Below are 25,980 nucleotides of genomic sequence, written 5' to 3'. Positions count from 1 at the left end.
ATCCAGTCTACTGATTAAGAAATTATTAACAAGCAAAAAAAGTCAGTTAAAAAAGTCCAAAATACAGTGAGAAAAATATTTTTTGGGGTATAGTCTAAAAGCTTAAATCAAATGTTTTTATGTATGTTATATAGAGGTCATGAAGAATAATCAAGGTGTAGCATGCCTTACAGATCGAAAAAGGATAGTTTCCAGGAGAACGTCTTTCCTTTTTCAGAATCTCAGGCAGCATGCAATTGGCATTTATCGGGTAGGTCTATTGGTAATATTCTGGTGATCACACCATCACCATGAAACAAATCAATACACTTATTCCCTCTATAAAATTTAAATTGCATGATATATGTGAATCGTTAACATGATAAAAAGTTTATTGCCTGGGATGGAACACTGAGTTTGTAATGCTCTGCTTAACATCTCTACTTCTTAAATATCTTGCAGGAGCTTTTTCATATTTTCTTTATTACTCTGGCACAAAATATAATAACACAATTTTACTACAATTCATTCGCTCTTAAGAATGTGGTCAAACCATTTACTTTAGGACCTAAGCCAAATGCTCTCAATCATCTGTATTGGAACAATCATTTTTCTCTCCACTGACTAAGGAAATTAGGTCCCTATCTTTAGTCCTCCAAGTCACACCTAAGTTGCATGCCTAAAATCACCTAAACAAAACTTGCTTAACATCTGTATTACTCAGAAGACTCCCTGTGAAGCTTTGATTTTCACATGCTCATTGGCTATATTTTATGTAAATGGTTTTCCCTAAAATATATGTGTTACTTTTCTTCACCATGTTGGCACATTCTGAAGCAGAAAATAAATATTTTTAAAATTAAAAATATGAAAACATCAGGTAGAAGTGCATAATAGTTTACTGTTCTTTGTTTTAAGTTTTGGTTTACTGTATGCAGTTTCCTTAAAATACTTGCAATTTAACATGTGATATAGTGCAAAAAATAATGATACGACAGGATGGCAATTGGACACACATTTGTAATCTCTTATACTTTACAGCAAATGTGATCAACTTATCAAAAGTGATGTTTATGTCTTCCAATTTAAGTGTTTAAAGGTGAGATCTCTGTGTAAATACTGCTCCTTTTGCAATGAAATCTGTGGGCAGTGAGTGCTTAATTATAGATCCTTCTCTTGAGAGCATTGGCGATCACATTTATAAGATCAATAAATTTGCTATGGAAGCCACTGAGAAAAGAATAATTGTCATGAATTCAAGAGAAAACTTGAAAGAGTTCCTCTAGAATATTTCTGTTATATTCTTTTCATTTTTGTAGCTTTCTTTATGCAAAAAATTCAACTGAACATGTATTTTGGACTCAGAGAAGACAGTTTCAAAACTGCGTGGCATCTGCAGCTCCTACTGCTGTCAGTAGGAACCTTTGGATTGTTGCAAGCACTTTTTGGGCATCCCATTTAATGCTTTTAGAAGGAGTGGAACACTCTTGTAAATATGACTACAACCGTGGTTGTTAGGTATTTCTGAAAATCATGAGTCTAAATTATTGTGATTATAATTAGATAATTATATGGTCTGTTTCACTTCATGTTGCACTGTAGCCTCTAAATATTCAGAAAGCAAGCCCACCATGGTCAGAAGCAGAAAGGCTGTGTTGATTTCTTACCTGGACAGAAGGCCTTGTGGAAAAAGGCAGATGCTGCCAGAAATTATAGTGATGCAGCAAGTGATGCTATAGTCTGTGAGTCACTTTGCAACCAATTCTCAAGGCACTGCAAACCAACCCCATGCTGTTAAATTTGTAACCTGAGCTATTCTTCAATATCAGAGAGTAGGTGGAGACGCATGGTGCACTTAAGCCATCCCAAGGTTACCATGGATAATTTCATGCATCCATTATAAATACTCTCTGTGTTTTGAACGAATAATTTTTTCAAAACACATTGGGGTGGAATGAATGTCATGATTCCTGACAAAGGTTGCTGAATTTCTATGAACTGTATTTGTTTACACCTTCTACACAGAAGATAGCAGATGTAAAATACAATTAATAATTATAATAATCTACTATGATGATAATGATGTGTTTAAAAATAATTGACCTATACATCTTACTGTAAATGATCAATTACCAGTTAAACCTGATGATAGGGGGAAACCAAATTGGATAAGTGCAGACTAACAACAGAATTTTGTGACCAATAGATAATATTTAACTTTTAACCACCGTTGTGCTCAATATAAAGTATTTCTTTGACTATTGCTTACTGAGCAATCAGAGCATTACATTTTACCCAGTGACAAATTACCTATCTTTTATTGGTTATAGTATAGTACCAAGAAATAGCTATATTTGTTTTCATGCTCTGCTTTGCAGCTGAGGGTTCAGCCTCTCTCAGTTTAGAGCTTTAAAGAGGTTTTTGTTTCACTCAATCAGTACTCCAAACAGTCTTCTAAGAATAGCCTTTGCTAGCTATGTATTCTTGAGAAAGTTAAAAAACAATATGTGTAGCACACATAAAATTTCCTAAATATCTAGTGTTTTGAGAATCTATGGTAACTGAATATTTCTCCGTCCAGTTAATTTCTCAGGGTTTTTTTACAATATTATGCTTTAGTTGGGTTTTGTGTCATTGTTCAGTTTGAAGCAAATGTTTCACTCTTCAAGATGCTTTATGATCAAGATCATGCAACAGTGACGGCTACCAAAATAAAGAAGTTTCTAGGGATCTTTTATTAAGACTACATCCACTTTTGGGGTCAAATCAGCTCTTACGGAAAGTGCTTGAAGAATTCTGATGTGAAAAAGAATAAGAAAAAAATAAGAGAAATTTGGTGTAAGTGTAAATAGAAATCTGTATAGATGCTGAATTTTATGTTAACTCCTTTATGTTGCATACGCACCAGCAGTAACAGAAGCCTACTTAACTGTAAGGTGCTGTGACCCAAGGTGGGCTGCATGGCCTGGATTGCAAAGCATAGGCTCAGAAAAGCTACAACTGTACAAAGAAATTTCATGTACCACTTGTACTCTGTAGGCTGCAAGCTAGCCAGTATAGAATGGCCTATTTCCATGTTATTAAATTCTTTTACCCACACCGAAATAGGTCAGCTTCATGGAAAGTAACTGCAGAGGATAGTTCCTGATCTGTAATTTCCCCAAAAGCCTTGAATTTGTCTGCGAAAGCTTTACTTGGTGTTGGTCAAAACTCTGCCCAGTGACTGTGCTAAGACTAACAGTATGGATGATTTAAATGTCCAGGAACTTTCCCCGACACTCTTACACCCCTCTTTAATTCTTCAAAGCAAAATAAAATAAGCCTTCTTTTAGTCTATGTAAAAATGCCTATAATCGCACTGATTGAGTGGCGGTTTAGGAAAAAAAAAAGTACAGAGGCTTTTTTATGACTAGCTGTCAAACATGTAGCTAACTCAGGTGGGTCAAATAGAAACAGCAGGCAAGGGTCACTGAGCTGACAGTGTAGTGGCCAAACCAAGCAAGATGGAGCTGTAAAGAGCTCATCTGGGATGGTGAAGACTCATGATCTCGGTATAGCAAAATGTGGAGAGACTCAGAGCTGGAAGGGAACGAACAAAGGATAAATCATTTTAGCAGTGTTATTATTGGGGAGAAAAAAAACCCTTGGGGAGGAGAAGGAGGAGATGGCCACACTGTAATTATAAGATGAAAACGAGATTGAGGATAAATTTGTGCTTCTTTTAGGAGAAGGGAGACAAGAGTGCATGTTGAATGTAAGGATAGGCAGGGCGAGGAGGAAAGAGAAGGCCAGAGGAGGGGGAGACAGAGGTGCAGACAGTACAGAGGTGCGAGACTTGGAAGAAGCCTGGATTAAAGACGAGTTATGGTAATTCCTCCTCTGATTTCTGCAAGAGCACTGTGCAAACATTGGTCTGATGGTATTTATTCATGTACTGATTTGACTATTGTTTTGCTGGTGTTAAAGCTGTAGTTAAGTGACTCATTGGTATTACAGTTCAAAATTATAATGACCTCTGCATGGCTGCTGGTTTCATGCTTGGCTTACAATTGCATGGGCCCATTTCTGGAGTCTTTGCATCCCTGTCTTCCAACACTCCTTGAAATGGTTGGTTAAAACATACGTTCGACTCCAAAATACATTTTTAGTTCACCCAAAACTCACAAGTAAATGGTCACAGACTTCCTTCAGATTTTATGACATTAAAAGATTTAAACTTTGTTTACAAAACCAAGCTGGTGCTTTTTTCCCCTTTATGTTTTATGGCATAGTGGTTACAAAGTGTCTACAAAGACAGAGTAGACCAGGATTCAACCTTCCCTCCTTTTCCGATTCAAAGCAAGCTCTGACGCGGTCTCCCACCTAATCACTGCCTGCAGGCTAGTCTGCAATCAATCTGTCCACCTGTCCTGTGCAAGTATCTCCCATTTGGTATCAAATAAGTAATTAGTTGCTGAAACTGAGTTAGGGCATTTTGTCTGCCAGGAAAATTCTGTAATCAATGAAAGACTCGTGCTGATTCCGAGAGCCAATGAAGATACAAATTCTGTATACAAAACACAACTTTTAACAGGAATACCAAGAGAAAGCCATACTTCCCTATCTAAATTGCAGTGGGTAGAATAACTTCCCAGAAAGTTGGGAAGACTTGTTAAAGCACTTAATTATGCAGATTGGAGCTCTGAACCTTAATCCCAAGTAAGTTTTCTAGCAAATTGTCCAAGTAGGGAGGGAATAAATATTCCTCTTTTTTTTTTTTAAATAAAAATCTGCTTTCATTATTTTAATTTTTTAGGTTAGTGAACATAATAATTTCTTAATCACACAGACCTTTCCTGTAAATGTCTAATTTACTGCTGCGTAGCATCTGTGTTGTATTCTGAAATCTTTAAAAGCAGATACTATTATCTGAGGAACTTCTCTCTCATAGGTGACTCATTGAAAGCAGTGGGTTAAAAGATTTTTCTTTCTGTCTCATGTGGACCAGAAGACCTTTTACTTGCACTCCGCACCTGAACTCAATTTTGCAATAAAATCTAAGCAAGACTGGTTCAAAGACACATGAATGGAATTACCCACATTTAGTTTACTGTGTGAACAAAACTGACCTGTTTTTATGTAGTAAAATCATGCTAAATAGTGTGTGCGCAATTTCTGTGATGTACTAAGCTTCCCAGAATATGTAAATAAATAACTATGATAAGAGTTTTCAATCCACAGAGTGTGTATGCTTATGTATGTATAGGCAGGCTATTCAAAGTTCAGCACTTGGTTGTCTTTTCTTTCAAAATATTTCTACAGATTTTAGTACTTTAAAGTAAACCTATTAAAATATGCTATGAACCAATACATAATTACTGAAAATAGATGCTATCTAAAGGGTAATAATATGCAAACTCTATTCCTAATATCATAATTGTGAAATAGATAATAGATCTGTATATTAGATAATGCAGATAATAGATCTTTCAAGTAACATGCAAAGGTTATATAACTAAGAGAAGAAAAAAAAAAAGCAGCTAGCTCTGTTTTATACAGGTCTTTTTTACTTGCACTGAAATTCCTGAAATTGCATCAGTGAAAGATATTTTTTCCAGTTTGTCCGTTTTGTTGACTTTTCTATTTAAGATTGTTGTTTCCTCTGCTGTCTCCAGTGGAGGATTTAATACATTCTTTGAAGCACATTGTACTGGACACTCTTGAAATCCAAATCCAATTAGCTGCAAAATTCTACGGTATGGACAGGCAGATAATGTTCAAGGTCCTAGGAACAATCCTTCAATCTTGCCTTATTTAAGGTGTCATTACCAGAAAGATGAATAGTTGCATTTCTGCTTCCAAGCATGTTAGCATTTCTGCAAATTTTCCATGCTCTTTTATGCAAACTAACTTGACGGATTTCACTGGGATGCTTCTGGAAAGACCAATGACAACAAAAAGCTGGCTCTTGTGATGTCTAGGCATTTCTCTACAGCCATCTGTACATTTTAAATGTGGTTGCAAACAGCCCTGAGATAATGGTTTCTGACCATCAGAGAGCTGATGTTTAAAAGCCAAGACATGAACAAGTAGACAAAATTCAAGTATTGGGTCCAAACCTTAATTCATTTTTCTTCTATTAAAACCAGTTTTCAGTCATTCCCCTACAATATTGACTTCTCCTGTGAGTTAGAAATTATATGATAAAACATAGCTTTAGCCAAATAGCTTCTTTGAATAAAAAAAAAAAATTAAGTGAGTGTCATCTTAAAAATACACACCTTCAAAATAAACCCAGCTTATTGCTGATTTCATAAGACACTTGAGAATGGTCTTTTATTTGCTAATATCAGAATAAAAACTGTATAAATTTTAAAATTCAATTGCATTTATTCTATCTCATGGCCTTATCCTCTAAAAGTATATTTATGTCATATTAAAATAAAAAGACATCCTATTCCTTCAACTAAAATGATTCGCATGTGCTTTTACTGCTCAGCATATAAGGGTTTATTTCTCTAAATTGCTTTCACAGTCATTCTGTCATCAGTGAACAAAAGAAAGAGACGGGAAAACTGAAGCACAAAAACCTTACAAAATATGAATCAACCACTTCACTTAATTGGTTTGATTCCATAAAGTATAATTTATACCAACTAATTATACAGTTTTTGTCATTTAAATGTTGAAGTAAATACAACCCATCCATTCTTTCCTGAAGCTTATTTTAAGAGTTGGAACAGCCATAGCTGTCCTTGCAGCTAGCTTAGACTGGACTAATGCTTGTGTCCTGGTTTCGGCTGAGATAGAGTTAATTTTCTTCCTAGTAGCAGGCATAGTGCTGTGTTGATAACACACTGATGGTTTAGTTGTTGCTGAGTACTGCTTATGCTACTCAAGGACTTTTCAGCTTCCCATGCTCTGCCAGGTGCACAAGAAACTGGGAGGGGGCACAGCCAGAAGAGTTGATCCAAACTGCCCAAAGGGCTATTCCATACCATATGACGTCATGCTCAGTATAGAAACTGGGGGGGGGGTTGGCCGGGGGGAGTGATCGCTGCTCGGGAACTGTCTGGGTATCGGTCGGCGGGTGGTGAGCAATTGCATTGTGCATCACTTGCTTTGTATATTATTATCATTATTATATTGTTATTATTATCATTACTATTTTACTTTATTTCAATTATTAACCTGTTCTTATCTCAACCCAGGAGTGTTTCTCACTCTTACTCCTCTGATTCTCTCCCCCATCCCACCGGGGTAGGGGGAGTGAGCGAGCGGCTGCGTGGTGCTGAGTTGCTGGCTGGGGCTAAACCACGACAGCTTAAGGATTAGTCCATTAGCTTCTAGAAAGGATGCACTGAACTGTCTTTTTACTTAACCAGCTACCATGTATGTGAGTAGCTGAGAGGGAAAGGCCATCAGATCCATTCTGGACCAAGATGCATGCCTACAGATAAACAACTTTTATCCACTCTTCTCTCTTCAAAGGCAATGTGTTATACCAAATTTCCATTTAATTGCTTGAACATCGTTGCTATGATAGGAAGATTACTTTCTCTTTCAGCCTTTGCTTTATTCTTTTCTTGTTTTGGCAACAATCAAACTTTGGTATGAAACATTTATTTTAACATTTATGAAAAAGTTCTATCTTTAACAATGAAACATGCACAGTAATGCAGAAAGTCAGTGTACTAATGAAGAGTCAGGCAAGACATATATAAAACACTTTTGGAAATAAATTTCTACTAATAAAATCATTCAGATTCATTTTTCCTTCTAGTTATAAAGAAAATACCAGTTTTCTGAAGTGTCTCAGTTTTCTGAAAATGTGGGCCAATAGATACCTTCAGGACAAACAACTCTGACAGAAATATATAATGTTTAGAGGTTTCCCCTTTGTTACACTCCTCATTACTATGAGACATGCAAAGTGGGAGTTCCCTGCTGAATATGTTCAAAAGAACAGGTTCTAAATAAAAAAATCCATGTTCAGCAGGATAGTCAGCGGTTTTTCATCACTGGATGCTGATATCCTATCCGAACCTGCCTGTCTCCTTAAAGGACCCTTGATGAGATGAAGGTGTTCCATGATGCATTTTTTTGGCAAGCTTGTAATGTATTATTTATTAATGTAGCTTCTTCCAAATATTAATAATATATGTTCTTCCACTTCTACTGTGAATTTTTTTTTTCAGATTAACTGAGTTCAGAAAATAAATTTAAACTTTTTTCTGTGATAATTAGTATCTTCTTATTTGATAAGGTAAGCTATAGTGTGGCATCTTTGGTATAAGCCCTTTGGGAAACTGTGGTCATGATTATGTGATGCAAAAACATTCACTCTGCAGCAGTTAGTGTTAAAGGATGTTCAGTCCCTTTTTTCAGTCTGTACTTGGACTTCCTGACTTTGTGACCAACGATGAGTCATGTGATACTAGAGGTCTCAACTCCCAGCAACAGCGAGGGCTCTTTGGGTGTTGCCAGACCTGACCCTGGCACCTACCTGGACCTGACTTTAAAGGCTTATTTTTCACATAAACTAAAATTCTGCACAAGTATCCTTTTAGCTATGGTAGTCAAGCAAATGACAAACTCCATCTCCTGGCAGGTAGTTACTCTGAATCATTGCAATGTTTTCAAAGAGCAAAACTGAAAAATACAGTTACTATATTAGAAATAAAATTCATATTCAACTTTTTTTCCATCAATTATTTTTGTTTCACTGTAATTAGCCTTGTGAATTTCAGGCACATTAGACATCATTTCACATAGTGCTTAACCAAATGGGACTGGCTAAGTAAATCCCCATTGATCAGGATTTTTGCATTTACTATTTTGATTAAGCACAAATCCTTAGTTTACGCGAATATACATATGTTGCCTGTAACACAACCCAAAAGAAAAGAATGTTTCGGGTAACTGTCAGCCTTGATCAAGCTTGTTCTGATACACTGGAGTCTCCAAACTGACATTTTAGCTTGTAAGCCATCCTAAAATTTTATTATTTTCAATATCAACACGAACCTCCAATATTACTCTCTTCTGTTTTGTTGAGAGTCACTGCTATAATTTGGCTTCTGTGACATTTGATATAATAGAAAGAAAAGGTTTTCAACCCTACTAGCATGCAAAGCACAGGACAAGGTTGGTCTATTGTGTTTTTTTCTTCTCTTTCATAGCAACAATTGGGCAAAGATGTCATAACTACAGTGCATGCATTAAATGAGACCTCAAGGCTATCTTCTTCAAAGAGGATGATATATTCCATGATTTCTGTGTCATGAAAACTGACATTATGTGAGACTTGTGTATTTTTTGCAACACCATAGTAGATGAAAGTATACAATAAACCAGAAAATTACTAAAGGCCCCTAACAGCAAAGAAAGTAAAATATACAACTGAAAGTCAGACACTGGAAAGAACATTGGGCCCAAGAAACTTGAGTTTTTCAGTTTCCAGGCAGTTACATTATTTCCTCTTGCACCCGTGGTACCCTTCCAGCAGCAGGGGTTCCAGCTGAAAGGAAGGAGGAGACTGCAGTGGTGGGCAGTTTAACAAGCATTGAGGACAAGGAAAGTGGGAATGTTGATTCAAGGTGACCCTCTGGGATGATTTGCTTGTTGACCAGATTTGAAGCATCTCACAAGAGTTTTGACAGGATGTCAGGAAACACAAGGAGGAGCCAATGGCTGTAGTCCATGTGAGCTCTGACAAAATAAGGTAAGACTGGACACAGGTCTTAGGGTTGGAATTTAGGCTGGCAAGCGAAAGCCGAAGTTAAGGATGTTCATAGTAGCATAAACTGAAATTGTCTTACTACGTACAATGAGGGAGAGAAAGGTGGAAAGGCAAAGCTTTAAATGCCTGGCTGAGAAAAAGGTGTGAGGAGAAAGGATTCACACTATTGGAAAATAGGGGTGCTTGGTAAAGACTTGGTGCCCATAAAGAAGATGCAAAATTAATTTCGGCCATAGAAGAAACAGGCTTCAGAAAGTTTAAAACTTTCCTATGACCATTGTAATTCAGGCTGAAAAGTTGAGGAAAATTTGCAGGTGTTGGAAAGCACACAATTCAAAGAAATGCAAAAGTACGCAGTTCAGATAAAGGGTGCAGCCATCAGAATTCTGCATCCTTCACTGAAGAATACTACAAAAGGTGATGGTAGTCCAGTAGGAAATGCAGAAATGGTAGATCATACAGAACCAAACTAGGGTCCAGTAAAGCGGAGAAAGCAAACCACAATATAAAACCAAGGGTTAAAATGGGAACTAGTATGGGTAGCTTTAATGCCTAACGCTAAACAAGAATATCAGTATAACAGGCATGCTCAAAATCTGTGGGAAAGAAGAAAATCAGTCAGGCAGCGCAGTACCAAGGAAGGGCAAAGTAGACCTTATCAGTGGAGGAATAATGATGGTTGTCAAAGGAAGCTCTAAGTCAAATAAGACTTAAAGAAGAGAACAGTATTAACACTAGCCAGTCAGAAAAAGTTCTTCAATTCTTCTAAATTTTACAGCAACCATAATGAGTTTAAATGCAATACCTGTGCAGGAGCAATAAGAGCCAAAATTACATGATGGTTGCCCTCAGTTAAATAAAAATAAAAATTAAAAAAAAAAAAAGGAAATAAACAAAACTGAGGGATATTGCCTTAAAAATCTGAATGGGATAGATGAGATAGCTAAATCACTGTGGGTGCTGTGGATGCTATCTAGGGCCACCATTTTGAAGACCCACAGCAAAGTGCTTAAAAAGCAAATCAGTAAGGGTAAACAACATAGCTAATAAAAGCAAGAATGCATCTTTCAAAAAAATGAAGTTGTGTCTCAGGGAGGACAATAGAAAGAACTATAAAATCTGCTTTACCTATAAAACCACAATAAAGAAGATGAAAAAAATGAGTTTGAATAAATCTCTGGCAAACAAGCTAATAATAATTGTCTTTTAAACACATCTGGAGGCAAAAGTCTGAGAGGAACTGTGTAAAGCCAACCCAGAACTGAGATATAGAAGAAGTGCTCAGAGAAGGTAAGATCACAAATGTAAATCTTAATATATCTTTTTCTTTGTGTTCAGTGTAGAATAGCTGGGTAATTTTTCTATCCTGGAACCCTTCTTTATGGGGGACTCATGAGAAGGTTAAATTAGCTATAGAAGCAGTTGTGGAACGAACAGACACAACAGTAACAAATCATTTGGATTAGGTGCTACATGCCCAAGAGCCTGAAGGATGAAATAAGTGAACTATTATGATGTGCAATATTTTGCTTCAAACCACTGTGGCACATGAAGGCTTGGAGGTGCTAATATAACACTGATTTTTTTCCCCAAAGATTTCCAGGGAGTTCAGGGGAGCTAGGGATGGATATGACTGACATGCACATGGCAAAGGAGTAGGAGCAGGATTAATGGACTCATGGAGAATATCCCATATTGGAAAAAACACAGTTTTTCTAAATAAAGGTCATATTTTGCAACATTTTCTGAATTCCTTAAAGAGGTAAAGAGGTCAACATGCAGGTAGATACATAGGGATAGATTCAAAACAAATGAGGGGAAGCTGTTTGCTGTGCAATATATGATTAATCTGTGCACCTCACTAACATAGGATGTTGTGGACTTTGAAATTTTACGTAAGTTTCAAAGCAATGGGGCAACTTGCTGTAAGAAAAATACATTGAGGGTTCTTAAATATAAAGGCACCATCTGGTCTAAAAATTGTTAGAAACTGAGGAAAAGTTCTGGAATATTGTTTGGACTGTTCTTATGTATATCCCTCTAGATGTCAGTGTGAGAGACAAGAAGGCGGGGCCAGATGGATCTTTATCTTAACATGGTCATTTTTACATGCATGCAGAAATGCAATATATTTTCATAATGAGGAAAAGAAGAAGAAGAATTTTTATATGAGAGAAAACTGTGAAGTTTCAGGTGTGGTTTGGTACCTGAGGAGCATTTATAATACATAAAGTGGGATTACAATTCATGTGCAAGAAAAGAGATACAAAGTAAAAAGCTGCCATGATCTTACTGCCATTTCATATGAATGTTCTAATATGAATGTGTCTTATTAACAACTTTTAGCAGCTAATTGTTTTGGCATAGTTATCAAGGTTTATGCTTGATTAGTGTCTGCATTTCAAAGGTACAGAATATACAAAACCTCAGTAAATTTAAGGAGAGCAGTGACAATCCTGCTAATCATACACAGACTATGAAACTCTTTAAATTAGCATACTTCTGAAAAGCCTCATTTAAACTAATTGATATGAAATGTTAGAAACTGTCAGTGGATGATCGCTATTTTGAGGCTGTAAGTGTTTTCAAGGACAGATATAATCTTCTGGGCCAAAATCTGTAAAAAAAATCTGTTCCTGATTATCATAACAACAATGCTTAGCATGAGCCAGTTCTGTCTTTGGTACCTGGAAGTCTCAGATTATAACCTTTTGTCATTTGAAGGGGACCATCCAGTTTCCCTTGAAAAATAGTATTTCCCAAATAATTTTTAAAGTGTAAATGAAATGAACTCTTAGGCTCAGGCTGGTCCTGTGGAATGGTGACATATTTCCTCTTAAACATTCAAAACTCATACTTTCAAATTGAGCTTTATATTATTTAAAAAAACAACAGTATATTCTAAACCTTTTTCATCATATACTGTTCTTCTTCCTGGATCTCAATTCCTTATCTAAAGGATTTTTCACATTAATACTTTCAGTCATGCTTGTTTGAAAATTAATGCATTTGGAATACAACATACTCTTAGGAAATCTGGGTGGGTTGTCGTTGACATCCGTGAGAGTAATGTTTACAGTGGTAGTACCAGCTAGTCCTCCCAGCTGTCCTCCCATGTCCTTGGCTTGGATTAGAACTTGATATTGTTCTTTCACTTCTCTGTCCATATTTGGCAAAGCTGTTCTTATTACACCTACGAGAAGAAATGGGAAAGGGAAAGAATAAGTAAACAAAGGGCTGTGATTGTCTACTATTACATTTTAATACTGAATCTCCTGGAGCAGGAATGGAACTCTTCCTAAAGGGTTGATAAGAGAGGAGTTCACACAGAAACATGCAAATCACTTGGGCTTTTCAAAAGTGTGCTCGTCAGCTATTCAACCATTCGAAATGACTGCTGTGACTTTTCAATCAGGACCTGAATGGCTGAAAGAGAATGGTGCATTTTCACTAGGGATGTGAATGGCATAGGTTTGCCACATCAGGACCGAAAAATGTTTCATTGTGCAGAGTAGGACAATGTAGGAAGAGGTGGCAATGCATTTCAGAGACTGCATCTTCAATTGTTTCCAACCAGTCACTTGCCATCACAGTTAAGCTACTGTAGGCCAAGACAATAGTCCTTCTGTACAAAAGGAGGTCTTTATTAGAAGACTCTCCCTTGCTTAAGAAAGTTTTCTTAATATAGCACATAGAGGCAGTGAAAACTTTAGGAGTTTCCTTAAAGAAATGTAATTAAAATATCATGGTAAGACATTACCCAAAAGACTCTTAATCTTCAATGATTTTGGATAGCTGACACCTAAATAGATGTGCCATAATCTCCTTTCTGACATGTTAAGAATGTATATGATGAAAGGAAGACTTGGAGAGAGAGGTACTACTGATCATAGGATTAGCTGATGAAGTTGTAAAAAGCTATATGGTTTTAGGCGGTCAAGCATTTCTCTTGAAACCAAATGTATAGGAGAAAATACATTTCTTTGTCCAAATTTTACAAGTTCATCTTACGTTGCAAGATGCTATATATTCGGCAATAGTTTTCAGAAAATGGTTAGGCGCAGATTGGTGGAGGTAGCATGCACAATTGAAAAATAAACCAGTTGGAAGCATGCTTCTCCTTTAAGTTATTACTGTTCTAGCAAATATTGTTTTCTAGTATTAAATCATTTGGGTTTAAAAGCAGTCTTTTTCCCCTGGTGTTATAATGGGTCTGGAAGGATAAGAAACAAACTTTAAGGGTCATTCTTATCTTTACAGCAACTGACTGCTGCTGTGTTAACAAGTAGGAATAGGAACTGTTATCTTATTGTACTTGTTCAGAGTCTAGAAATAACTTTGACCTAAATCTTCTATTTCTGGAACTTATTAAAAATTTCTGTTGAGTTGAATAGTATAAGAATTTCCTTTCTCTCCACTTGTAACACTGATGATGATAGCGACAACATTAATAATAACTACTATTTTCTACCTCAGCATGGCATATACTGTACTGCATAGATCTGGAGTATGACTAGCAAATACTTCAGAACATTTACATACTGCAACACTATCTTGTTGAGCTTTTGGAAACAATCAGTGTTGTTCAATGTTTTGTTTGTTCCAGACAGAAATCTTGAATTTTGAAACTGTGAAAATTTGTTCATATTCATGTGATAGTCATGAAAAAATCTTTTTGTAAATAGGATGAATATTACTAGGTTTCTTCTTGAATCTCTTAATATTCTTGCATATTTTTGCATTTGGAGACTATATTTGGTGACTATACGTTCCACAGTATTTTACAACATCCTTGGTATGCTCATTCTAGGGAGAAGAGAGCTATGAGAATTAGAGACTTCCCTTGTTATACTAGCAAAACAAAATAACAGCAGAAAAAAATTAAAATGGACACATAGTAGGTTGTGAGCAGGAGATGCAGTTGATCTGATTGTTATACCTGTTTTAGGTACAACTGAGTGGCTTTCTCAGAAATATTCCAGCTGATATTCAGAAAATGAAGAATTGGCTATCACTTTAGTAGTAAAGTTCCATCACCCACTGTTTATTCCTATCTGGAAGTATAAGGGCTTTCTATATATTTTTCTGTAAAAAAACCCTTTGTCTCCAGCAGAAAAAATCAATGAGAATAATTTTCATGTCTAGCAGTTCATAGGCAATTTTCCCTTTTCTACCTACCCTATTTCAAAAGCATAGAAAAAAACCTGAAAAATACTATTTCTAGCAAAATCATCAGTTCACATGGACAGGACGAAGATGATTTAAAGTTATCTAACCAGCAAAATAGAAAAATAAAATAAAGGTAAAGATCCATGGGAAAGAAAGGACTACAGATTTTGGTATTCCAGCTTCAGTTTCACAAAGAATATCCAAACTTTAAATCAAAGGCTTATTATAAAGTAGAGTCCTTACATGCATGTAATGGTGTTCTGAGTGTTTTTAAATCCTTCTAACTTAAGTTTTTACCATAAAGATTGTTCAGCTCCAGAACTGAATAAATTTGTTGGGTTTTTTTTTTTCTTTGCAAATGTCATCAGTATCAAATGTGCAGAAAATTATGGTCTTGATGACGCTACTGAGAATTGAAAATAATATGTATGGGACCTGGACCAGAAGATATACTCCAAAAAGTTACTGAGCCATATTTCAACAGGGGATGATCCACTTACGTGGAAGAGAAAATCCAGGTTCTGTGAAAAACCTCCTGAATAAATACTAACATCAGTACTCCTGCTGACACCAATTTGGATTTCAAGAACATAACTGAGGCAGAATATGGACTCAAATACTGAGTCTAAGAAAAAATTGGAGACATTTAGCCATAAATAACAATATTGATCTCATAAGCACATCAGAAAATTGGGTGGAAAGGAGTTTGTCAAAAGGACATTTTAGTAACAGAACAGAATGTACAGAGGAAAGATAAGCGAGGTTATCTGTCTTAAGTGCTCTATGTTAAAGAAAACTCACATTAAAATCAGAAGAGCAATTTCATAGCACCAAAAAGTAACCCCCACGTATAAGATTCGAGGCCTTAAAATGTGCCAGTCCAACAGCTGCTCTCCAACAGGGACTGGAATGCATTTAGCCTTCCTGCAAGAGCAATAAAAGCTAACTCTCCTGCTTCTACACAGTTTGCTTACCTCCAGCAAAGCACTGCAAAAAATTTGGAGGTCACTGAAGAAGAGGAGTAAAGGGGCAGCTGTGACATCCAGACCCATAAAGGTTAAAAACTATTTAAGTGTACTAGATTCATATCAAAGCAAATGTTTATCATCTATCAGGAATGATTTGAGAAAGGAGTAAATGTAAAGTCAGGAGCATGTCAAACACAATCCTTATTTCACATATGAAGTTATGGTCAGCGGTTTTACCATTACGACTTCACGATGAGATCTTGAGGTAGTAATAGAAATTTCCACAGACATATCAGTTTTTGTGTGGTAGAAACTAAAAAGTAAACAGAATGTTTGGAACTGTTTGGAAAGGAATAAACAACAAAAGTGTTATGATTAAACCACTTTATACATCCATATGAGCTGCCTTCTCGAATACCATGTGCACTTTCGCTTTCCGAGAAGGAGGAGAAGGATGACCCGTGTTATGGAATGGCTTCTGTTGAAAGAAGTCTTCAATCTATTAAAGAGGTAACTGGGGGAGAATATGGGTCTATAAGGTCATGGGGAACTAATAAATAAGAATTAACTGTTCGCTGGCTTGTGTAATGTAAGTGTGAGGTACAAAATAGGTTAAGAGGTGTCACATTTCAAAGAAGCAAGAGGAGCTGGTTCTTCAACCAAAAAACCTTTTGCTGTGGAATTTCTAGTCAATGGACGTGCAGATACTGTGCTCCTGGACAAGGCAACTGTACTGGGCAGTGGACAAGCTATGGAGGAGAAATCCTTTCAGAGTTTTAGTTACATGGACACTGCTAATCACCCAGGAACTTCGTAAGAACAAGTTGTTGCAGACTAGGAAAAGTATTCAGGGGGTGCATCACTACATGCTAAACACTTCTTCTTTTATCCTTCACTAGAGGCCACCACTTTTGGAAGCATGACACCCGGCAGCATGGACCTTTGGTCTGACCTAGTATGGATGTTCTTAAGTTCTTTAAATAACTACAAGCGAATGTCTCAAAATTGTCACTAGAATGCAAGAGACGGCAAAAAAAGCCAACAACAGCAACCCAAAAAATGCTTATCCATCTGTTCTGAGTTTGTCAGTCATTTTGTACCCAAATAGCTTTCTTCCCCTTTCCTGTCAAAAATAATCAAGGCAGGTGTCTGGTGGTAAAACTGCACTGAAAAACTAATGTATCATCTCCTCAGTTATAAAATAAAGAATTAGAAATGCCAGAAGATCTGTAGCGCCACCCAAGACTTCTGGATTTTAAAGCAAATCATTAAGCAGCATCCTGTACATTATTATTTACATACAGTCATTGTTAGACCCACAGGTAACTCTCATATTGTGACCTTTCTAATGTAAGACAGGTTACAGCACATTACTGTTGCTCATAGAAGAATGAATCTACACACTTTTTTCTGGTATAAGTTTTTAAGCTATGCTGGGCTATCTGTTTCATTAATCTTCCTTTAGAGCTGTGTCCATTCTTTTACTACCAAGGTCCACCTGAGTAACTCATTAAAGATACTAATAGCCAGAGGTGGAAACACTGGGTTTGTATGATGTTGCAGGCTTAGTAGGGTGCAGATCATCACCTATGGTCCATTCACTACTCACTACTGAGTAATAGATGAAAGCATATGATACAGCAATTCAAAGTACCACAGGAAAAAAGGTTCTTCTTCAAAAACTAATAACTGTTAATATTTTTTCTTGGTAAACTTGTACTAGAATTCCAGTTGTGGCTTCAGTAAAGGTTTTTCTTGCCATTGACTTTCTCCTCATTCTTTACATGACTGAAATAAAAAAAATAAGTATAAAGGTAAATACTTTTTTTTCCCCCAGACACTTGAAGAAGTCCCATTTCAGTTTGAAAAGTTAAGTTGCTCACTGGAAATTGCAATACGATCTCCTGCTAAATGGAGCATGTGACAAAGGAATGTGCCCACTGGAGATAGTGCAGTAACAGCTTTATGAGGCTCTCACCACCAAACAATTGATTGATCAGGGATAAAGGCTCTTTAAAACAGCCTGACATTCAAGTACATCTTCACTGGAAGGAGAAACTATTTGCTGAAACGGGCATATGGACAACTATCCTTGTAACACATTCAGGATGACACAATGCATGGCATTCACCACGCAAGTTATTGGCTCCTTAACTGAATTACTAAATACAGAAACAAGAATGACATTTAGAAATATAGGACAAGATACCTAATTAACATGTCTACCAACCTCCCAAATACTGCAGTCTCTTTAAACGTATTATCCTTTTCTGCTCGCACATCCAGTAACTCCAGACAAACACACTATGCCCCAGGAAAAGAGGAGGGCAGGAGATGATTAGCTGTTCCACAGTCCCAAATTAGCTCTATATAGCAAAACAATCATTGCTAGAGAATTTCTGACTGTAAGTTCAGCAGGTAAAAATGCTGAGAAAAAAGAATGTAGACCCAAGACACAAAACTGAAGCATAAGGAAAAAACAAAAAATAGAATGCATGTAGCAGATAAAGCTTTAGCTATAGAAAAATGGTAAAGCATAAAAAAAAAATTGTTCAATGTATACATACTTTAGATATTCCAGGACTGACTGGAAGAGCATGTTTCTTTTATTTCTACAACAGATTTTAATTCATTCAAAAACTAGTCAATACTCAAAACTGAATCATGTGCAAAGTTACTCTACTGGCTTTTGGCCATATCATCCCAGTCCATATTTATTCATTGATACTGCCCACATGAATCAAAATCTAAATTTTAAATTTTCCACTCTTGCTGATAAATTATTTACCTGTCTTCGGATCAATGGAGAAATATGGTTGCCCCTGAAGAATGCTGTAAACCACTCTAGCACTGTTTCCATAAGTGGGATCATCAGCATCTGTTGCCTTTACTTGAAGCACATATGCACCTGCAAAGAAACACAGGTAATCACTTTTTCAGTGTAGAGCAGTGATCAGGGATATTTCAGACACATTAGTCCTGTTGCTACTGGATTCTGTTGTAATTCTTGTTCTACTGAAAACTAGGAGAGAATAAAACAGTCAATTCTTCAGCTCCATGCTAGCAAGCATCTAGGTAACAGCTGAGGTAGAATAGGAAGGAAAGGGGAAGCAGCCCACCATCAGAAGATGTTTATAAACAGTTTATGTTTTACCCAACACATACAGGATGGAGGCCTGGGGAAGCGCAATACTGGATGTTGACAAAGGAGTATGCACCACGGTTTTGTGAAAAGGTTGACAACTGTGGAAGTAAAATATGGGAGTTGCCTTTAAAACAAGTGTTTGGTCAAGCAGCTCCTGAATCTGCCAGTGAACCAACCTTTAAGTTCTTTAGAAAAACTAAATTGCAGTCTCCTGAAGGTGGAATTCACATTCCCATTGTAGAATTAAATTAGGTGTTTGGTTCAGCCTGTTGTCTTCAAAACCCAGACTTGAGTCTTCTTCCCTTTCCAATACAGCTCAGTAGGAAACAAAAGTACTGTGGAGGAAGAACCTCCCCTTGATACTCTGTTTTCAGCCATGGTTATAGCCCAGACCTAGTGCAGTTTGCTTTATATTCCAATTTAAAGGGTACCCATGCCATGGAGCAAAAGAATGCACATGAAGACAGAAAACTCACTGTAAACGGCAATAATCTTGCAGAAATGTCTTGTCCCTCCTGCTGGTTGCTAAGCAATTTACCTGCATTTCCCCACTGCCACGTAATGAAAATACTGTTCAAACTATAGTCTTCAGCAAAAAAAAAGGCCACATATTTAGGCTTTCTCGTCAGCTTTGAAGAATTAATAGCTTCCTGTGATCTTCTGTGCAAATGAATTTTGGGATTTGCAATGCTGATTTGGTGTCAGTGAGGGTTAAGACAACTTACATGAGAAACGGCACAGGGAGGAGGGTTATCCCCATCATTTTTGTTTGAAGAAATGTTCTGCATTTGGAGGTCATCTGACATTTTTTCAAGAATATCTGTGGAATACTGCAAGCACTTAAAGACTGCTGCTTTTCTGTAATGAAAACTGCCAAGTTTCAAAGGATATTCACAATCTAAAATTAACCTTAATGGACTTGTCAAAGTTTATTTCTGGGAGTGCCTTGCTGAGAGATAGTCTGTGTGAAAGGTCCTAGAACTTAGACAGGAAAGTAGCTCATTGCAAAGATAGCTGTTTGGAGATTTTTTTTTCAGTCCCCAACCACCTCCCCCCCTCCCCCAATCTCTCCATATGAGGATCGACAGTGGTACTGAAGGGTTTGGAATTAACATTTTAAAAATACTTGCTGTATGATGGCTGGTCATACAAGACTGCTCCTGTTTATTGAACAATAGAGAATGAAAAGGTATTCCAAGATATATTCTTTCTATCTCCTGAAGAAGGCACAGAAATATAAGTGTTATTTGACTAACAATCACTTTTTAAAGTCAAGAAGCTGATCATGTTTTTAAGCTGAGGGCAAGTTTCATTAAAATCAACTTCTAAAAGAAATAAAAGACTAGCAATGAATAAATGAATGAAAATAAACCATTGAGATGGATTCAGTTAACTAAAAGCCTGAGGTTACTCTCTTGATTTTCTGGATGTGAAAGGTGAGGAATGATACATGTTAGAGAAGACCAAAGTCCAGGTTCACTATAACAATTTTGGAACAGTCAAACAGTTGTGCCTTTCTTTACATAACACATAACCATAACTGACTATACATTAAATAGCTTAGACAAGCCCAGCTAGAAGAATACAGTTTCCTACTGGAATGACAGACAGAAGCTCTCTAATACCTGTAGAGCATTTGATCATTTGATGGCTTCCATCTGTTCCTGTCCGTAAGGGGTATCTTTGTAATAGGATGTCCCACCTTCAGCCCTGTCTTCTGCTCCAGAAATTCAGGGAGCCACAGCAATAACTTAATTCTACTCCAGTGACCAAGACAGAGAAGGAAATGGCAGCTTTCAGATTTTTTCCCCTCGTCCCTCGAAAAACAGAATTTCATTGTCCTTTGGACCCTTACTGTTGTGGAAAAAAGGGAGATGTGTTCCTTCTGGAGCATTTACACTGACAAAACTTGTCATGTTCACTCACTGCACAGTACAACTTCCCTTCCTGGTATACACACAGTTGTCTTCCTTCATTGCTACAGTATCTCACTACCTTTCCAACCTAAAAAATTCAGTCTACTTTTTCCATGGAATGTCACACATTCCCAAGTCTCCCCTTGGCCCAGGACTCATGTTTCTGATGCCACACTGGTTGCTACTTCAGGGAGCTGATTTTAGTTTGTCTTCTGAGTATGAACTGACAAATTTTGTCATAATTTTACCAAAACCTTTGCTTTGTGCCTTGATGGAAGCATCATTCTTCATAAGAGAACAGGACAGTCAGACCAAGATTTACAAATGCAAGAGCAGAAAGTTAAGTTTCTTTGTATGTGCACTTATTTTTTTGAAGTGCTGAGCATTGAGACCTACCAAAGGTGAGGATTTAAAAATCTAATGTTCCTGGAAGGCTAGCCCCAACACCTGCCTTCTCACAGGTTATCAACAAAGAACTTGCAAACGCCATAATGAAGATCTCTCCAACACTTGAGACTGTCTGATAGAAACAGCAGAACTGTCACACAGAGCACTGGCCATCACCTCAAGAGCACGAATCACCTATTTTATGACTGACTGTTCACATTGAATAACTTTGGACAACAAATGTAGACAGTTAAAAGGCTCCTAAAGTCAGGCAGTGAGGAAAACCTCATGTTACCTAATCAATACTTTTGCAGTACTTTTGGACTTCAGGATATATCATCTTTATGAATTTTGCTTCACTGCACCTCACTTGCAAATTGAAAATAACACATAAGTCTATATGCCAGCTTTTTTAAAAAAAGAATTCTTAAACCTAATATTTTACTGATCTTGAGATTTGAAATCAACATTAACTGATAGATTGAAGCTGCAATGAGACAAAATAAATCATAAATGTGGTTCATTTTTAAGAAAATTATTTAAGAAAGCATTGTGCCTCAAGTACTTAAGCTGTTAAATATTAATGTTTATTTTCTATCCATTTCAGTTACAACTCTGCATCTGTAGTTATCACTATCAGGGCTTTCCTTTTAATCCTTAGAAGCTCAGATCAAGAAAAAATAATTACAATGTACTTTGAAGAGGACTGTAAGATATGCTAGTTTGCTATGCTAGGTCATATTCAGAAGGCAGATTTAGCTCTGGTAAAGTTTGTGCCAAAAATGCTGCAGTCTTTTTCTTATGGAAAACTGTAAGAACTCTTTACCTTTGTATAAACAGTGTTATTTATTCATTTTTTGTAGAATTATAGATAAAATACCAACTTATTTATTTACTATTTTACACTATCAAATCAATACCTAGAATAAATCTGATTTTGACTGCTTACGGTTAAATGACATTTCATTACTCTTGTTATAGAAGAGACCAAGAAGGAAAGATGATCTGCATTTAATAGATAAAAAACTATTTTATGTTTTGTCTCATTATGCCTACTTTTTTATGCACATGGTAGAGCATTTAAGTTCTATTCAGCTCTGCAATAAAAGATAACCCACAACAAAAAGTCATATGCAATGAATAAGATACAGCATCATGACACTGAATTAGTGGAATTCATAAATGTATTTCCTCCAGGTGAAATAAAACAAAAATACCCACCCCAAATCCAGCACTTGTAATTGATTTTGGTACTGTCCCACAAAACATCCTTGTCCCTAAAATGCAAAGACATGGATTTAACAGGTGGACCACTTGGTGGATAAGGAATTGGCTGGATGGTCACACTCAAGGAGTTGTGGTCAATGGCTCAATGTCTGGGTGGAGACCGGTGACAAGTGGTGCCCCCAGGGGTCCATATTGGGACCAATACTATTTAACGTCTTTGATGGGGCATGGACAGTGAGATTGAGTGTACCCTCAGCAAGTTTGTGGATGACACCAAGCTGAGTGGTGTGGTTGATACTCTAGAGGGAAGGGATGCCATCCAGAGGGACCTTGACAGGCTAGAGGTGGGCCCATGCAAACCTCATGAAGTTCAACAAGGCCAAGCGCAAGGTCCTGCACCAGGGGCAGGGTAACCCCTGGTATCAATACAGGCTGGGGGATGAGTGGATTGACAGCAGCCCTGCAGAGAAGGACTTGGAGGTATTGGTGGATGAAAAACTGAATATGAGCCGGCAATGTACGCTTGCAGCCCAGAAAGCCAACTGCATCCAGGACTGCATCAAAAGAAACATGCCCAGCAGATCAAGGGAGGTGATTCTGCCATCTACTCTGCTCTTGTGAGACCCCAGTTGGAGTATTGTGTTCAGCTCTGGGGCCCCCAACATAAGAAGGACATGGACCTGCTCGAGGAATTCCAGAGGAGTGCCACAAAGATGATCAGGGGGCTGGAGCACCTCCCATATGAGAACAGGCTGAGACAGTTGGGGTTGCTTATCCTAGAGAAGGGCAGGCTCCAGGGTGACCTTTTAGCAGCCTTCCAGTACTTAAAGGGGGCCTACAGGAAAGATAAGGAGGCACTCTGTTTCAATTAACACAAATCAAGAAGTACTGACTCAGTATATTCAACTTCTCTTAAGTTCCAACAGGTTTAGGTAAGAAATGCTCAATTAAGATATTCAAGCAGCCTTAATTTTTCTTGTTATGGTGTAAGTATTCACATATATTTAAGATGTTGGCATGTGAGGCATTGAATGTGTTAGTGGAAGGATTTTTAATAAGCAAAGTTGGTAATGTTCTGTAAATTTAATCCATACAGTATCTCAGGAGACTGAAACAACAGATTCAGCAGTAAATGTGTTTATCTGTTTTTGCATATTCAAAGCAAAGCTACTGTAGCTGAGAATGGATTTTGGAGCTCATCCCCTATTCCATCATTTGTTTCCTAAGCCAGAGCAACAGCAGCTTAAAACTAATCAATAGACCTTTTACAGAGCAGCAACCATCTCCCCTTCTTTCCAAAACCACTATGACCAGCAAGCGGCTCCTGCCGCACCACCAGCAGCAGCTTCTTCCAAACCAGAAATTATTTTCCAAAACAAAGAGTTGCTGAAAGAGTGTGAGCCAGAATGAGTGCTTTCATAGCAACACTTACAGTGGAGCTCATGTCACCTATTATTAGACTTCTACCATGTAGGTATCTACACTTATGTCGGACACTTGCAGCTCATTTTGCAGCCAGGGGCTGGGCACAGGGAGCCTGGTAGCACTGGTCTGCATGTACCAGTGATGCACAGGTAGGCATGTGAAACACCCACAGCTGAATCCAAACGTATGTCCAAGTTCTCATGCAAAAATGTGATGTTATAAGGTGAAGCAAGCAGATGGTGGCCATCAGCATGCCTAAAAATTTTGCCGTCAAGCTAGGTGCCTGACAATCCATGCACAGAACAATTCTTAGTTATCTAAGAATATTAGATTAGATATTCTTAGGTATATGCTCCAGGTAATTCAACCTTATAACACAAAAGAAAGAAGAAATGCTGATTATAAACTAAGTTTTATTAAGGCAGACATTCAAAGTCATATTTTAGCCTGACAAATAGCAGCCACTGAATATGAAAAATAATCCATTTCACAGTGATAGCAGTTTCAACTGTATTAATTAATCTGTTAGATCTTCTACAAGAAACAGATAATATGTAAAGCTTATATTTTTATGAGAGGTCAGACATGTTTTTTAATGTGCCTCCAGTCATTTACTAACTTAAATACATACCTAATGTTCTAAAGAGGTTTTCTGAAATTGGTTTCTCATCCTTTCAGTATTATCAAGCATTGGTCATTGTATCTAACAAGCTTTTTATTTTATTGCAAAGCAGAAAACCAATATACTTTTAAAAGTAGACTCTAAAATCTAATTATTTTTTTCCAGGCAATAGTACAGGGTGCTACAGCTGTAAATCTTTAACGCACAAAGGTAGTGATGGAAGATCACATTTACTACAGCTCATGACATTTTAATTAAAATATGTACTTACATTACTACATGGAGTTATCAAATGAACAAAAAGAATATAATATTTTTTGTTTGGAAATACCTGATATGATAGCATTTAAAAAGACTTATATTTTTAATTTTTGATGTGCAATCATCAAATATTTGATGTAAGGCATTATAAAGTGCAGAAGAATGGAATGATGTGCTTAAGTAGTTATTTATGTTTTAGAAAGAAAAGAAAAATAATGCAAAGCCATTCACAGGGCTCAAAGTAATGGTATGGAATTTTAATGAAGATTATCTTTTCTTTAAAATAATAGAGACAATATTGAGGACTAACATATTGTAAATAGTTGTTTTAATCACAGCAAGCATACTGGCCTGAATTTTACCCTGGCTGAAGTCCAAAGGCAATCCAGCAATAACTGCAAATAGAATGGGGCCCAAGATCTCTAACTCATTGGCCAAACTGACTAAAATAGCACTAAAAAAGCCTCATAGTTTATATTGGAATGGCTGGAAGGAACTATAAGAAGCCATATATACCATAATAAGAATGTTATACCATATACCATAATAAGAATGTTTATGAAATAAGGATTTGACTTCTAGAACTATCACCATTTTTTCTGAGAGTCTTTCATTAGTAAAAATGCTACTTTGCCAAAATCAAAAGAATCTCTGAAAGAACAATATTGATTAAATCTCTTCTATTCCAAAAAGTACTAGAAAGACATTTCAAAATTTTCTAATACACCCAGTTTGATACTTTCAAATTGCTTATGAATGACCAGTCAAAAGTTGTTAAAAAAATTACTCTAAAATTCAGACCATCCCCAATTTCAAAACAGAACATTTAATTTATTGATTTTTTCCCCTGATTTTTTCTTATAAAAGACTAAAATATTGACATTTTCATATTTTTTCAGCCTGGAAATAAGTTTTGCCGACACCAACGTGTAGGTGGGGTACCTTGCTGGCTGTGGAGCTATTGCTGGCTTCCAAAAAACCAAGCAGGAAACCTTCATTTCTTATGTTTAGTTCGTTGAAATGATGGGCATGACCAAGAATTCACAAAACTCAACTGGGACTAGATAAATTGGTTATTTCACTGTAGAGGAGAATTAGAGGATTCAAGGCTAGAAGAATAAGACAACAGACTTATTTAGACATGATTCCTGCAAAAATAA

The 25,980-nt window shown here is 36.8% G+C and overlaps 1 protein-coding gene across 2 annotated transcripts in view; it reads right to left on the bottom strand.

Moving 5' to 3' along the window:
* Positions 1-25,980, bottom strand: part of CDH12 (cadherin 12) — a 169,430-nt gene that overhangs the window by 57,939 nt on the left and 85,511 nt on the right. Inside the window, exons 3-4 of one of the 2 annotated variants that reach the window (XM_075706280.1) lie at positions 18,626-18,745; positions 12,726-12,893 (exon numbers count right to left, since the gene is read on the bottom strand). In XM_075706280.1, coding sequence (XP_075562395.1) covers positions 12,726-12,893; positions 18,626-18,745 — 288 coding nt within the window. The remainder of the gene's footprint in view (positions 1-12,725; positions 12,894-18,625; positions 18,746-25,980) is intronic. The other variant, XM_075706281.1, reaches the window with a different exon arrangement.

This window comes from Pelecanus crispus, chromosome 2 (assembly GCF_030463565.1).
Source record: "Pelecanus crispus isolate bPelCri1 chromosome 2, bPelCri1.pri, whole genome shotgun sequence".
Lineage (NCBI taxonomy): Eukaryota > Metazoa > Chordata > Aves > Pelecaniformes > Pelecanidae > Pelecanus > Pelecanus crispus.
Note: the sequence above shows the minus strand (reverse complement) of the source record. Positions and strands in the feature narration are given on the sequence as shown.